The sequence below is a fragment of the Daphnia carinata genome, chromosome 6 (genome assembly GCF_022539665.2).
Source record: "Daphnia carinata strain CSIRO-1 chromosome 6, CSIRO_AGI_Dcar_HiC_V3, whole genome shotgun sequence".
NCBI lineage: Eukaryota > Metazoa > Arthropoda > Branchiopoda > Diplostraca > Daphniidae > Daphnia > Daphnia carinata.
Genome location: NC_081336.1, coordinates 8,679,989 through 8,695,114, shown reverse-complemented (window position 1 = coordinate 8,695,114; position 15,126 = coordinate 8,679,989). Strand labels below are relative to the sequence as shown.

At 36.8% G+C, this 15,126-nt stretch overlaps 1 protein-coding gene and 1 long non-coding RNA gene across 3 annotated transcripts; one reads left to right on the top strand and one right to left on the bottom strand.

Moving 5' to 3' along the window:
• Positions 1-5,239: 5,239 nt before the first annotated feature.
• On the bottom strand, positions 5,240-6,624 carry LOC130693996 (uncharacterized). 2 transcript variants are annotated; one of them, XR_009001852.1, is made up of 4 exons: positions 6,502-6,624; positions 6,051-6,127; positions 5,859-5,981; positions 5,240-5,363 (listed from the first exon to the last, which is right to left on the bottom strand). It is a non-coding gene; the product is annotated as an uncharacterized LOC130693996 (long non-coding RNA). The 2 variants fall into 2 exon arrangements; XR_009001851.2 differs by lacking the exon at positions 5,240-5,363 and having other exon boundaries at positions 5,517-5,981.
• Positions 6,625-7,610: 986 nt separating this feature from the next.
• LOC130693995 (integumentary mucin C.1-like) lies at positions 7,611-9,290 on the top strand. The gene is made up of 2 exons (XM_057517150.1): positions 7,611-7,748; positions 8,387-9,290. The coding sequence occupies exons 1-2, from the start codon at positions 7,695-7,697 to the stop codon at positions 9,068-9,070; spliced, it is 738 nt and encodes a 245-aa protein (XP_057373133.1). The 5' UTR covers positions 7,611-7,694; the 3' UTR covers positions 9,071-9,290.
• Positions 9,291-15,126: the final 5,836 nt, after the last annotated feature.

Sequence of the window (15,126 nt, the reverse complement as noted above, 5' to 3'; positions counted from 1 at the left end):
GTAATTGCTCGAGTTTTCTTAATTCATACCTCATGGGGAGTAAACAAGTTCAATTATTTCACCAGAGTAAAATGGAAAACGATAAACTCTGTGCGCGGCTGAGGTTCTTCACGGATGGACCTTCCCACACCAAAACACAAGATAATAGCCATTTTTCCTAAATTGTAAATATCTTGTGACTTCCCAGATTTCACATCTTTTGCCATGACTTTTTCATTACCCAAATTTAATCATAATCCCAATCAAAATGACAGGGAATTATTCGGTCATTGCGCGTAAAAACAGGACAGGAACGTGAAAAAAGACAACCGTTCTGGGTGTACCAAACGAACCTAAAACGTGTAAAATTCTTCAAAAATATGGAAATGGGAGTAGAAAATTTTTTGATAAGTAGGAACAAAGTTATTCACCAAATTTTAGGTAAAGTGACTGTCAGAACAGCACTGCAAGGAAATCCGCTCAAAAACTGCAGCGAAGTTTGTGGAAGACGCCGTATTTTCATGGCAGCATCAGCTTCGTACGACAACACAGCATTTTTCTGTAAATTTAATACATATACAAGTATACGTAAGTACGTACGTAAGCAATGGTATATACTGCAAATAGTAGAAGAATTTGTGCCAAATACATTTTGCAACAAATAATTAAAACAAAAAGAGGAAAACATTTTACATGGGATCTTGTAATAGTTAAGCTTACCTCAATGGGCAACATCACATCTCAAGATGTCGAAGTCAAACTAGAATCCTTTACAGTCAAGAAAGTAAATTGGTTTCCTGTGTTGATTCCAAAGGCTCAAGCCAAAATAGACACCTTCATGGAACATGTTCTGACGGAAAAAATAGAAGTGAATGTATATAGATTATTTTGTGGCATCTGCATGAATGAATGGAAAATGTCAAATGAATAGTAGCTATTCACTCACCAAGCATGCCAAATTTCTTTTAATGGTGAACTCAATGTCTTCTCAGATTCGGTGGATCATGATGCTAGTTCATTGAGGAAGAAAGAACATTTTCAAGTGGTTAAACACAAAGGAGCATATGGAAAATAACAGCAAAACTTATACCTTATTGAAAGATGAGCCATTTCACAAGTATTTTAAAAATCTGGGTAACATGGTGCCATATTGAGAGAAGATACTTGACTTCGTTCCCAGAATCTTCATTATTCTTGACAATATTAAAATGCAATAGAACAAAATCAGATAAACATTGTCTTTAAGAATTGGCTGATAAATTAGTGTTTCTTACAATTGATTAGAAAATGAAATATCCAGAAGAAGATATCCTCATGCTACAAATCACTTTTGGCAATGGTGCACTAGTTAGGTTCCTTTGAAGCTCCTTCCCCTAATTGTGATGGAAGAAATCAAACAGCATAATTCACAAATCCAAAGACGTAGCAAACAAGTGATTATGAAAAGTCAACTAGTCAACAGTATTAATGGTTTTCTGCAGTAATAACATTTTCTACATAAATGAGATAATTCCAGTCTTCTGTAGCATAACAATGATAATTGAGGATGTATGCTTCAGCCAGTAAACCAATTACATCTCAACTCAATCATATTGCTAATGATGTTGTCAAATGTTATTTCATTCTTTTTTCTTTCGACAACTTCTATTTGGGGTCATATGTTCTTTCTGTTTTTCTTCTTTCGACAACTTCTATCTGGCATATTATTGTTTTGCTGCAGTGCTTAAGTTCATATTAAAACTAATTGTTTCTACCTTACATGAGGCTTTGCAAATGGCACTAAGAGTGCATACTCAAATAAACAAAATTTAAATTAATTTTAAGAAAATTAATTTTAGAATAAAAGAATTTCATGTTTTTTAAAGGTCATCTAATTATCATAGAAAAACGGCCAATGGTAACGGCAACTTAAGTAAGCAAGTTTATACCTTCTAGTTTTTGCAAACATAGTACACAGCGTGTACGAGCAAAAATTAGTTCCTTCACTTCCTACTCGAAAATGCAAAAGCACTTGGGGCACATGAAATAATGAACGCATTATCGCCATCTTATTAAACCTTAAATTTTCAAAAGCAAATTTATCACGAGACACAAGGCTTCCGTGCTTGCGTCTCCCATTCTTTACAAGAGCGGTTCTCAGTTCCCAGAGAGGATCGCTTCCATTTTGAAAGGGTGGGTATGAGTGCAGCGTTGCGAGATCTACGCTCAAAGGACTCTTAGATATACTTTTAGTTGAAGAAGGCCCGAAAGATTTAGAAATTTCATAAAATAAAAAAAATAATTTAACATTTTAAAACTTTGGAATATCGTAAAATATAGTCAATAACGGTGGGCTTCATCATTGTAGTTATTGTCTCGTTGACAAAGGTGGCCAAAAACTTGTTTCCCCAAGGGTACTACGAATTATTACGTGGGAGTAACGGACATTACTTTAAGCCCACTGCTTACTTTAACTGAGAGCAAGAAAGACAAACTATAATTTTTAAAAATGCATTGCCTTAGTCTAGAAGCAAAATAATATAAAACCAGTAGCAGTTTTTAAGTGCGTTAACAGTTGCAAAGCAGACGAAGTGCTGGAAAACATAGTTTTGACTTTCATCATCTCAGCGCTGCTGCTCTCGACATTCAAACTCCAGGTTACAAGGAAAGGCGGTCTATGTAATCACTTAACTTCTAGTGTTTACAAACCCTCTACTCCTGTAATTAGAGATTTGTATGTTAAGGTGTACGGGCTTATTTTTTTCCACGATTATGGGCTACGTTACCCGTGGCGTTCGTAGCGGGATTTTTTGTAACCATTCTAAACGCATTTTACTGCCCTTACGCGTTAGTCATAACGTCATATTACACTCGATTTCAATAAAAACATAAGCAACAGGGTATAACGTAGAGCGTCTGTTTACGAAACTAAAAGTCTTAGGTTCAACCCTCAAGACGAAGGTGCGTTGATATCACGAAATTGAAGAAAAATATTGCCATTTGTTAAATTTGTTGTAGAGGGATTTGGAAGCAAAATATTAATTTACATTGAACGATATGCTACTAAATAATTCTAAGTGTTACAGGTTGCCTTTAAATTATAAGAAAAGATGGCTCCTAATATTGTGTGAATTATGGCCCAATGGTTGGGCGTCGTCTTAGAATGTCGGAAGTACATGGTTCGGAACATTGTAGAGTCAACTTTAACAATGTATGCAATTTATCCAAAAAATTTAATAGTTGAATAGTAGAACTTTGATGGTTATCATAAATGTTTTCCTTCACTTCATTAGATCTAATGCAAGTTTCACTAATCCTCCAAGTGAGAAAACAAATATTGTGTAAGCAACAAACATGTGATACACGGCTCAATGGTTGAGCGTCGGCTACGTATGCCATGCTAAGGTTCAAATCTGCACTGAAAATAGCAATTAACTACCTGGTGTACAAGCGGTTTAATAATTAATTCGCGTTACTGTGAATTATTATTGCAAGTGTAAAGAAGTTACCTTGAATTTACTTGCAAACGCGTAACGTAAAACATCTGACTCATGGCTCAACGGTTGAGCATCGGCGCGGTATGCTGAAGATTTGGTGTTCGATCCCCAAAACAGTCAAATTATATTCTAATGTGGTAACAAACTCATTCGTGAAAATTCCCTTCATATGAAACCTTGAATGAGTAAAGCTAATGAGGCTTAAGCAGAAGTGTGTATAATCAACATCACAAGGATCTCACTTGATAAAGTGAAATAATACAAGTCAGAAGAAGAACATATCGTAGTATGTGGTTATATACAAGTAAATTTTTCAATTTGTAAAAATAAAGCAATAATTTATTTCTAGCTATGCCGACGAGTCAATAGAAAACCTAATCCCAATGGGGGTATATAGGGGGGCAGATGCTAGAAAGGCAAGGCACCCGCTTCCCAACTCGAGGGTTTCTGGTTCGAATCCAAGTCAGGTTTCCGATTCCACAGGCTTCCTACCTTCCCAGGTGTCACGATTCCACGGGGCCAGTCGAGTTGGGAAACTTCGTGCGAAGCACGCGAACGGATATTTTGCCAACGGTTTCTATAGTAATTAGTAAAAAATTCTATAAATAAGCTATGTTCCTCTTTACTGAGTAATTAGAAACTGGTATATTTTACAACGGATTTTAGTCGTAGGCGTTAAACTCTTTCGACATAGATTATAGTGATGCACATGTATTCCAACACATGGAAAATGTTTGCATAGTGCTTGATATATTTGAATGTATATACCTATTTTTATACATTGTTTCTATTGAATCTATTATTTGTATTATTGATTCGTTTTGGAGTTGAACCCTTAACTTCCGGCGTACAATGCCGATGCTCAACCAGAGAGCTATGAACCCTATTTTCACTTTGTCTGTTTTTCTTAATCTATTAAGGACAACATATTTACACTTAGAATAATTTTTGTTGCATGGTTGAAGATAAATATATATTAGCTCACTCGTATTCGGGATATATTCAGTTATGATAGACATAAATGGATTTGCATATTAGATTTGAACACGAGGCCTTTAAAACCACAAACCAATGCTCTACCACAAAGCTATAGACCACGTACGTTGAGTGCATATGGTTAACATATTTTTTTACGAGCTTACAAAAATTCCCTTAACTAAATTTTATTGTTATATTTTCTAGTAATAGTGATTTTTGGTATGTAACTTATAGCTCAATGGTTGAGCAGCGGTAATACACGCTGAAGGTTCAGGGATCGATACCCGAATGAAACTACAAATCAAACACTAGTAGTAAATTTAGGTGATAAAGTAATACAACTGTTGTACGTAATGATACATTGCTATGTGGTGAGAGTAATAATATACTGCGGAGTATATAACTGGAATACGATTTTAGAATCATACTAACCATAAGTAAATTGCAGATTAAAGTGAGAATATTGCACAAGTCATGGATAGAGAATTACAACTTAAGAAAAAATAAGTACAAGTTTTAGGAGTCTTGTCGTTTATTATTTAAACATTTATGCATCAACTAAAGTAGAACACCTTGGTGTAGCGTCTAAAGCCGGCTAAAGTTGAACACAAACTCTGTATGAATGAAAAGTATTAATCAAATAGCTCCAGTTTCAGTCATTTTCTGTTCTACGCTGCATGATAAAAATAAGGATTTAGACCTCATCTTACAATATATACATATAAATAAGTTTAGATAAGGAAATAAATAGATACAAAATATACTAAAGGGTTAACTAATTATGGAACACTTTCAGTCATTTCACCTAGAGTATTGGTTTTGCTGCATTTCTTCAAATGTATTTTTACAGTCCTAGAATATTCGACCAATTATTGCTGTCAAGTATATTTCCACACAGAGATCACTGATCAACATTCCATGGCCTACAACCTAAAAGTAACGGAGGTACATGTTAGTCTGCCTGGAATTAAAATTAATGTAAAATGCCATTCATGGCTACTAATTCCTGCTCACAAGCAAGTTGGTAACCTAGAACAAGCAATTTTCTTATTAGTCTTGCTACCAATCTAAAATGAATGTCTTGTATCAAACGTTCATTCAATTCCATTGTATCTTCTATGGAAAGGTATTAGATGTTCAAATATATTGACTTAAAACAAAAAAACAAGCTTTGAATAACATTAGCTAAAACCCTTTATGACAACCAAATTACCCACAATTACTTGATTAGAGGAATCTCTGGTAATGTTAAGATTCCATTTCCAAGTCCCACCAAAATGGCATTAAAAATATCAAGTTCCCATGTCTTTGACATCAAATACTTTTTCCACAAATGGAACCAATAGAGGTTAATAAGATAACAAAGAGACATCAATAATTGAAATAAATGATGCAGCAAAGAATTGTACTGCTATCTTTTCTTACCAAGTGGTATCGTCACTGTAAAGTTAATCCATCATTGTTCATGTGAATGTATTTGCCGGTGATATTGGACAGTTCTTCAGCAGCAGGGCTTTCCTTAGGTATCTTGGATAAAGAGCCAACATTCTAATTTGGAGATGTAATTTAACCATAAGTTGAAAATTTAGCCTTCAACACAAGTACCACATATTTAACCTGTATGACGATCTCATGGAATTTCCTCGCAATGCACCCAAGCACTACCACAACACAATCATAGCTCCGAATAAACTCTGCAATTAAAGTGTGAAATTAGACATGACGAACTCTCGTACATACCGTAATTTTCTAGAAAGCTTTCCAATAGGTTATTGTTGTTGGTTGTCTGACAAACAAAATTGGCATAACTGCCAATCAACAAATGCAATATTTAGTGGACTCTTCCTTCTCTGGATTGAGGTCTATTTAAATCCACCCTTTGTACACTTAGCATTTGCTTGCAGAGCACACAAACAATTTTCTGGTAAACTACTCTATTTGTAATCATGGTTCTGTTCTGCAGAACACTATACAGATGATAAGACATTCCTCTATGCAGCATGCAAGCAATGATGCTGGTTTCAAATAAATTTCATCTCAAACTCTAAGTTAATAGAATATTACTCACATAAGCAACCAAATTGAAGAAATGTGAGCAACTCCTCGGAGCCATACACTTTGGCATAGGTTATGATACAACAAGCACAACACCTGTAATCAAAAATGGCTCATGTAGCCTGCCAGCAATCCTGTAAATAATAATAAAATCAAAACACATGCAATTAACATCAATTATATTGCTTAGACCAAGAACTTATTAATTCGTTTTTTTTTCAATCTGTTAACTGTCAATACAAAGTTGTTGTTGACCTAACCGTGCACCTCTCTTATGTTTGGGTACTAAAATATAAATTTTGGAACGCCACGATAGTCTGATTCGTCCTTTCAGCACACTTTGAAGAATAAATTGTTTACCTTTTTGTACCTTCAATGTGTAAATTATGAGCTTGCTGTTATAAACATAACAGCTTCCGATAAAACAATGTTTTGTTAGTGGTGTTTCGCGTACAGTGCTCCCCTCTTTACCGTTCCACTAGGAGTTGCCATATAACCTAAAATAAAAAATAATATGTCAAATCAAAATAAAAACTATAAATCTAAAAAAATAAAAGAAATGCAAAAAAGATCAAGTGTTAAAAATGGCCATTTTCTCAGAGAACAGTAAACTGCCGTATTGGTCAAACTAGAACTATTTATCAATTAACCTGAAAGCCCTATAGTATTAAATTTTCTTAAAACCCTTTCACTTTTTCAAAATTTCTGTTTCAACTCTTGTTTAACAAATAACTGCGAAAATGGCACACTATCTGGAAATATATCGTAACATTTTCAGAAAATACACACCTCACGCAACGCAGCAGGTGCTGTCATTTTAAATTGACGATGAAAACTCAGATCTCCGTCTAATGCAGAATTTCGAAAAAAAGCTCTATCACATACATTTGGCTTTTAGGCACATGTTCATGGACATTTGCCGCGAACAACTGCGTCGCCATATTCACTCACTATCCATTACTTTTCTTAAATCGTTCTAGCGTTAACTAGCGCAGCCCTTTTTTTCCAGGACTGGCTTAAATGCCACGTACGTGCAATATACTCTGTCAACCCACGCACTTATAGCCACCATTGGAAGTATGGACGACCGCGTTTGCGTTGCGTTTGCCAGAAAGCTACACGTACGTGGAAATTTATCAGTATAAATAAGGATGCAGAAACAGTCGACATTTTACACTTGCCTGTTTCTTTCGACAGCGCTGCAAAATGAGACTACTCTCAGTTTTAGTCTTGATAGTTGTTGCCTACGCCATTATCGCGGTAAGTAACATATAAAAAATTTTTTTACCTCTTTTAGTTGATAAGTGATAGAAGCGTTTTAGTAGGCTGACGCTTTTTCGTTGATTGAAAAATAACATACGTTTGAACGTTGCCGTAAGGTAATTTTTTGTTGATTTGTCCCATTTAATACAAACGTGGAGCTAATTTTGGTAAGAAGGTATAGATTACGTTTACCTGCATATTAGTAGATTTTGTTGCGTCTTATGTAGTAAGGCTTTTGTGGAACAGTTTCTGTAGGGTTTGTGTCTGTAAAAAAATTTAATTTCGCTCAAATACGATAAAACTTAAGAAAACTGTATCACGCAGTTTGCTAAAATTCATATTTAATTTAACCACTGGTTTAACGGTTGTGCGGAATATTTAAAGGTATAACAGAAACTTCAAAGTGAACAAAGGCTTCGGTTTACGAACGAAAGCAAATAGGAACAGCATAAATTGATGGTAAAATGCAGAAAGACTTTACAGTTACTGTTCCTTTCTCGTATAGAGAAAGGAATTTACAATCGCAAAATGCTTGCTTTTTGGAATTACAATAACTGATCTTTTAATTACATGGTGCCTATAATTGTAGACTACACTTTCGCTTATGCACGAAATCTATTTTTCGGCTGTTACAGGAGGCTCAAACCACCAAGCCGACAACGAAGCCGACGATAAAGCCGACCACAAAACCGACAACGAAGCCGACCACAAAACCAACCACCAAGCCAACCACAAAGCCAACCACAAAACCGACTACCAAGCCCACAACTAAACCGACAACCAAGCCCACAACTAAACCGACAACTAAGCCGACAACTAAGCCAACAACCAAGCCAACAACCAAGCCAACAACCAAACCAACAACCAAACCAACAACCAAACCAACAACCAAACCAACAACCAAGCCAACAACCAAACCAACAACTAAGCCAACCACAAATCCGACTGTAACCACCGTGCCCACAACGACAACTGAACCTGCAATTACAACGACAACGGCCGAGCCAACAACGACAACTGCTGAGCCAACAACGACAACTGCTGAGCCAACAACGACAACTGCTGAGCCAACAACGACTACGGCTGAGCCAACAACGACTACGGACGAGCCAACAACGACTACGGACGAGCCAACAACTACTACGGCCGAGCCAACAACGACTACGGACGAGCCAACAACGACTACGGACGAGCCAACAACTACTACGGCTGAGCCAACAACTACTACGGCTGAGCCAACAACGTCTACGGACGAGCCAACAACGACTACGGACGAGCCAACAACAACAACGGCCGAGCAAACAACAACAACGGCCTAGACAACAACGACGACCGCTGAGTCAAAAACGACGATTGCTGGGCCACCAACAGAATCTACAATTACAACAACGCAAAATTCAATTTCCAAGTGAACACAATGGCTTGTGCGCTTGAGCTACTTTCCTTTCTTTCCATTTAGTTAGATAAAAAGAAAACTGTAATCTGGCCTATAAATCCCGGGTGTAAGGAATTGGCAATACATAATCATTTCAGCAGCAATTTACTATTAAATTATTACGAGTTTTAAGACGTACAGTACCTGCCGAAAGTTTCCGGACAGCCGAGAGCGGCTTATGGAAAAACCGGTTTTTCTTTAAACTCTTAAAAATATACTAATCATCGGACATAGATGATTGTGAAAATGAAATTTTTCCTTAAGATTAGTTTTATACATGATTTTTTTTGGGGAATTTTTCTTTCACGGGAAAGGCCCCTTAAAATAGCTGGCAAAAGTTTCCGGACAGTCGAGAGGGCCAGTAGTAAATGGGGCTACTTTGGCTCTCATGTACGCGACGATAAATGGGGCTACGAGGGCGTTTTTGGGCTCAAAAAAAAAGAGCATCATTTAAACTATAATCTAATATGGGATTTTGCATATCACGCCATATGCAGAATCACTTTAATTTCGAGTTAAAAACGGCAAATTTTTATTCCAAGGAAATTTGCGCTATCTTCTCATCCCGCATAGTTGCCGATTTTCCTATTCCTCTACATAATAAATCGGAGCGGAAAAATTTTTTTAGAGCCTATAGCGGCTGCTGCTGCCGCTGTAGCGCCCTTGAATATTTTCCGCTCCGATTTAAAAAGTAGATAAATAGGAAAATCGGCAACTATACTACTTTTGCCAGCTATTTTAAGGGGCCTTTCCCGTGAAAGAAAAAATTCCCCCAAAAATCATGTATAAAACTAATCTTAAGGAAAAATTTCATTTTCACAATCATCTATGTCCGATGATTAGTATATTTTTAAGAGTTTAAAGAAAAACCGGTTTTTCCATAAGCCGCTCTCGGCTGTCCGGAAACTTTCGGCAGGTACTGTACCTCAAATTGTTTCGCAACACGTTTTTTTTTTCGGGAGGAATTGCCTTTACGCAAAAGTATATTCAAGTTAACAACAACCATCATGTCACTCGAATTAAATTTGCCCCCATTGACCGTTAAACCGAATAGATAGTCCCAATAAACAACCTTGTAAGCAACTAAAACAGTTCAAAATTTGCCATCTACAAAAAAGAAAAGTGAAAGAGCAGAAAAAGCCGACCAAACACAGATTTCATTATTCCCGGTTTCCTTTTCACATTGGGCGAACGTGGAGACGAACGAAATTCTATCGGCGCTGGGAGTGAAAATAAGCTAACAAACGTAGTCGCGAATTTCACGGCGAATGAATCCCGGAGTTCACGACTATGTAACGGAGAAAAACAAGATATCTCACAAACTATCGCCCACTTGGTTGGGGTAGCTCGTATGCAATTGGCTCAATGCAAAAGCAAATGACTTGGCAATCGCACACAAAAATAAAACGGGCGTTATGCTGACGCATTGTGGTTTTCTATGGCAATGCAATAGCTCAGTTGCTTGGGGAGCTTCGCTGTGGAATGAATTCAGAGCAGCGAAATGAAACCAGGAGATAACGTAACGTGACAAAAGCCCATAAATTGGCAACACCAGACTGTTTCCATTTCCCTCCCACCTCCTCTTGACGGAATGCAATTGTCACAACGTGAAACGTTGACGGTCAACACCAGGGTGTGATTAAATAAAAAAATGGGCACTAGAGATAGGCAACGCGAAACCATGGGTTGGTTGAGAATATTTTAAGATTTGCCTACCTGTTGTTGACATAAACACGGTGCTCCAGGAAGGTAGATGGCTTCGAGGATCCTTTATTACCGATGCCGTACAGGTGAACTGTGGGTCGATGTTTACTGGTTGAAATCGGATTTTCGATCTGTGAATGAATAAACAGAATCAAATTAACTTCGATGTTTAATCGAACTGGCCAGTGCAAAAATCATGAAATCAGTAAGTAGTAACTTTAACATCGGCGTTAGCCATAAGACTACAGATCGTATATGGCATTTGATGGACAACTCAGTAAAATTAATGTTAATAAAGTTAGTTTAAGTTTAATAAAGTAAAATTACGATAATAACAAGAATGAAAAGGAGAGAGAAATAAAAAGCTGGATACCAACATGTGATACACCAAACCAAGCCGCATTCGCGTCAACGCCATATGTGTCTGGCACAGTTGCGAGTGGCATTTGAAAGCATTGCATTAGCTAGCTCTGCATTAGCTAGCTCTGCATTAGCGAGCTCTGCATTAGCGAGCTCTGCATTAGCGAGCTCTGCATTAGCTAGCTCTGCATTCGACCGTCCATTGCGCCAAGCACGACAATGCCAAAACAATCAACACATGTTAATCTACACAGCTGCATCCGCTTCCTTTGAAATGGATCGGGTCTTTGCATACGTAGAGTTTTTGAATGGGTAAACTGGGACAAATTACCGGCACACACAAAAATGTACGCATTTTCTCTAACAATTTAGAAACTCGGGGCAGACTAGACTCGGTTTCTTGAATTCTACTGCGGCTATACGAATATAATTGGAAACTAAAACTGCAACCACCATCAGGCAACAACGAAAATCAAATCAAAATTTAACTTACAGCACTTAGAGTAGCTTCAACTCAATAGAATCATGACATTACTGACTAAAAGTCTTTTTAAATTTGCTTAAATAAGCAAGAGACGAAATCAATTTAACGTACGAAGTCTATGCAAGAAAACAATGGTGATCTGGTGATCGACTTAGATGTGACTTCCTCCACAAACCGGTAACTGACCTGAAACTATCTCTTAGCAAATATCTCAAAAGGAATCGGCGTAAGTTAGGGGAATTGCATTTGATTAAAACAAGTGTAAATATCAAAAGTGCACTTTGCGATTTTAAAAAGTATGACGCAGGGGAAATATAAATCAAAATTTTTACTTTTACAGGCCTTTTCTTCTATCAAACTCCAACCTGATGCACATATTGGAAACTGCAAACTGAAGAGACTTCAGTGGATAATCAGCGATTTCACAAAACCTCGTCGAGGAAACGAAGGTTTTTTCCTTTTGATGTAGGCATTTTTGAACACCTGCATAAACTTAAACAATAAATCTTGAATCAGTAAAATCTAGGGTACTCAAGACAAAAAGGTAATAAGAAAATGAAATACTGTAAATTAGGTTAGGTAATGCAGAAGAAAGTAATGGAGTTAGCATAACAAGTGGAACTTTAGTGACAACTAGCTTAAAATATTTGACAGCCCAACAATCTTGATTTCAGAAGATGATCATTCAACAACAAAAGAAAACATTTTTTTTAAACACCAACCTGACCAGGATTGCCTACGTGAACAGGAAAAGGCTAATAAAAATGGCAGTGGCAATACTCGTTTGCAGAACATGCATACAATTTCCATGGGACACTAGTTCCAAGCTTGGTACTGGTACAGCTGACAATACATAAAAATAAATGTTATATTCTATGCAACATGCATGAAATGAATATATTTTGAATTATACACTAACATTAAAGAACATCACTTACGCAGCAAACAAATGAGGCAAAATGGGAAAGTTCCTTGTAAGGTAAAGATTTTATGTTGTTAATGACAAAACAACTGCAGCAACAGTAGGCCTTACTGGGTGTTGTCTGCCAGTAGTCCTGTAAATAATAACAAAAGTTGAAAACCTAGGCTATTAACATGAGATATTTGGCTTTAGCCAAATTCTTTGTTTTCTCTTAATTACATACCAAAATTCTTGTTAACCTTCAAAGGATAACTAATATACGTGATGTCCGCCATTCACTTTTAATGATAACGAGAAGATCAACTTTAAATGCAATTAGAAAATTGGTTTTCCGAATCCAACGCCTGCTTAGGAATGAATTGCTTGACCTTATCGTACCTTCAAAGTATAAATGACTGATGGATAAACCATAGCAGAAGCTATAATACAACCATCATTTCTTCGTCATGATTCATCAAGAATACTTCCCGCTTCCACTGCTAATGCCCATCCCTGAAACGTTGCAATTTGGCCTAAATAAAAATATATACAGTATATATATATGTATTAATTAAGTTACATCAAAAACTAAAACCAAAACCTAAAACTTCCCACAAAATTATTATTTGTAAAACAAAAAATACCTTTCCTTAAGGTAATAGTAAATTATATTATTACCCAAACTGTAAATCGTTTTTATTTCACAGGAAAAAGACCTGTATATTTTCAAACATCCAATTTTTATTTTACAAAATATCTGTTTTAACTTTAATTGACAATTTACTTGTATGAACGGCAAAGCATCTGGAAATACGTCGGATAATTATTTAAAATTTACAGCACCTCCTCCTGTGGGCGTATGCGAATGCAGGTGCTGTCATTTTAAATCGAAGATAAAAACCCAGATATCAGTGTGGACTAAATTTCCAGAAAAGATATGAAATTAGATTGAAAACCATAAAATTTTTACATAAATACAAAATATATACACATTACTTTTCTAAGTTGGCCCATGGACGCAGGTGCAGAGCATCATATGTGCATTACCATATTTACCATATATTGCTCTTAATTCACAAAAAATCGTTCTAGCGTTAATTGCAGCAGAACTTGCCCTCCCCCCCCTTGTGTGTCCATCTACACTGTCAACCCACGTACTTGTAACAACCACCTTCTGGAAGTGTGGGCGATTGCGTTTGCTTTGCCGAAAAGCTACGTGTACGTCGAAGTATCTCAGTATAAATAAGGATGCAGAAACTGCAAACATGCATAGCACACCAGTCTCTTTCTTTCAACGACGCTTCAAAATGAGACTACTCGCTGTATTAGTCTTGATATTTGTTGCCTACGCCATCACTGCGGTAACTTACGTTTCAGATAATTAAACTTTTCATAGTTGAGAAGGGACAGGAATGCTGTAGTCCAAAAAATGTTTATGATTTTCTGTTTGTTGACAAGATATATCTTTAAATGGTATTCATAGATAATCTTCTGATAATTTCTCCGCTTTAAAACAAAAGCTGAACCCTTTTGTTAAAGCACACCAGTTACGTTAAATTACATTTAAGTAGTTTTGTTCGGTATTCACCTTTACGATGTTTGTTAAAGTATCGTAATTTGGCTAGTTACCTGTAGGTATTTTTGTAACTTTTAAGCTTGGTTGTAAAAGAATTATTTCCGCTTTACCTGTTAAGCCTTACCTTCTTCGTGCAACATTAGCTTTCAATTGATGTAGGGAAATATCTTGTTAGGTAGTTGTTATAGATAATTTCTGAGCAATACGTCTCGATATATGCCTTTTACTTAAGTAACTAAATAACGTGTAAATACATTGCATTTTCAACAACTACTCGTTAAGTATAGTGCCTAGTAATCAATCATGCCCAATCTACCAACGGTAACAAATTTTTCCACGGCTGAAACAGGAGGCTCAAACCACAAAACCAACAACTAAACCGACCACAAAGCCAACAACAAGACCGACAACTACACTGTCAACAAAACCAACCACCAGATCGACCACCACTTTTACAACAAAACCGACCACTAGACCGACAACCACACTGACAACAAAACCGACCACTAAACTGACAACCACACTGGCCACAAAGCCAACTACTAGACCGACAACAATATTCACAACAAAGCCGACCACTAGTCCGACGCCCACACTGACAACAAAGCCGACCACAACATTCACAACAAAGCCGACCACTAGACCGACAACAACATTCACAACAAAGCCGACTACTAGACCAACAACCACACTGACAACAAAACCGACCACTAGACCGACCACCACTTTCACAACAAAACCGACTACTAGACCAACAACAACATTCACAACAAAGCCGACCACTAGACAGACTACAACATTCACAATAAAGCCGACCACTAGACCGACAACCATCCTGACAACTACGCCAACCACAAGACCAACAACAAATCGACAACTATCTCGACATCTAAACCAACAACCAGTCCCTACTAG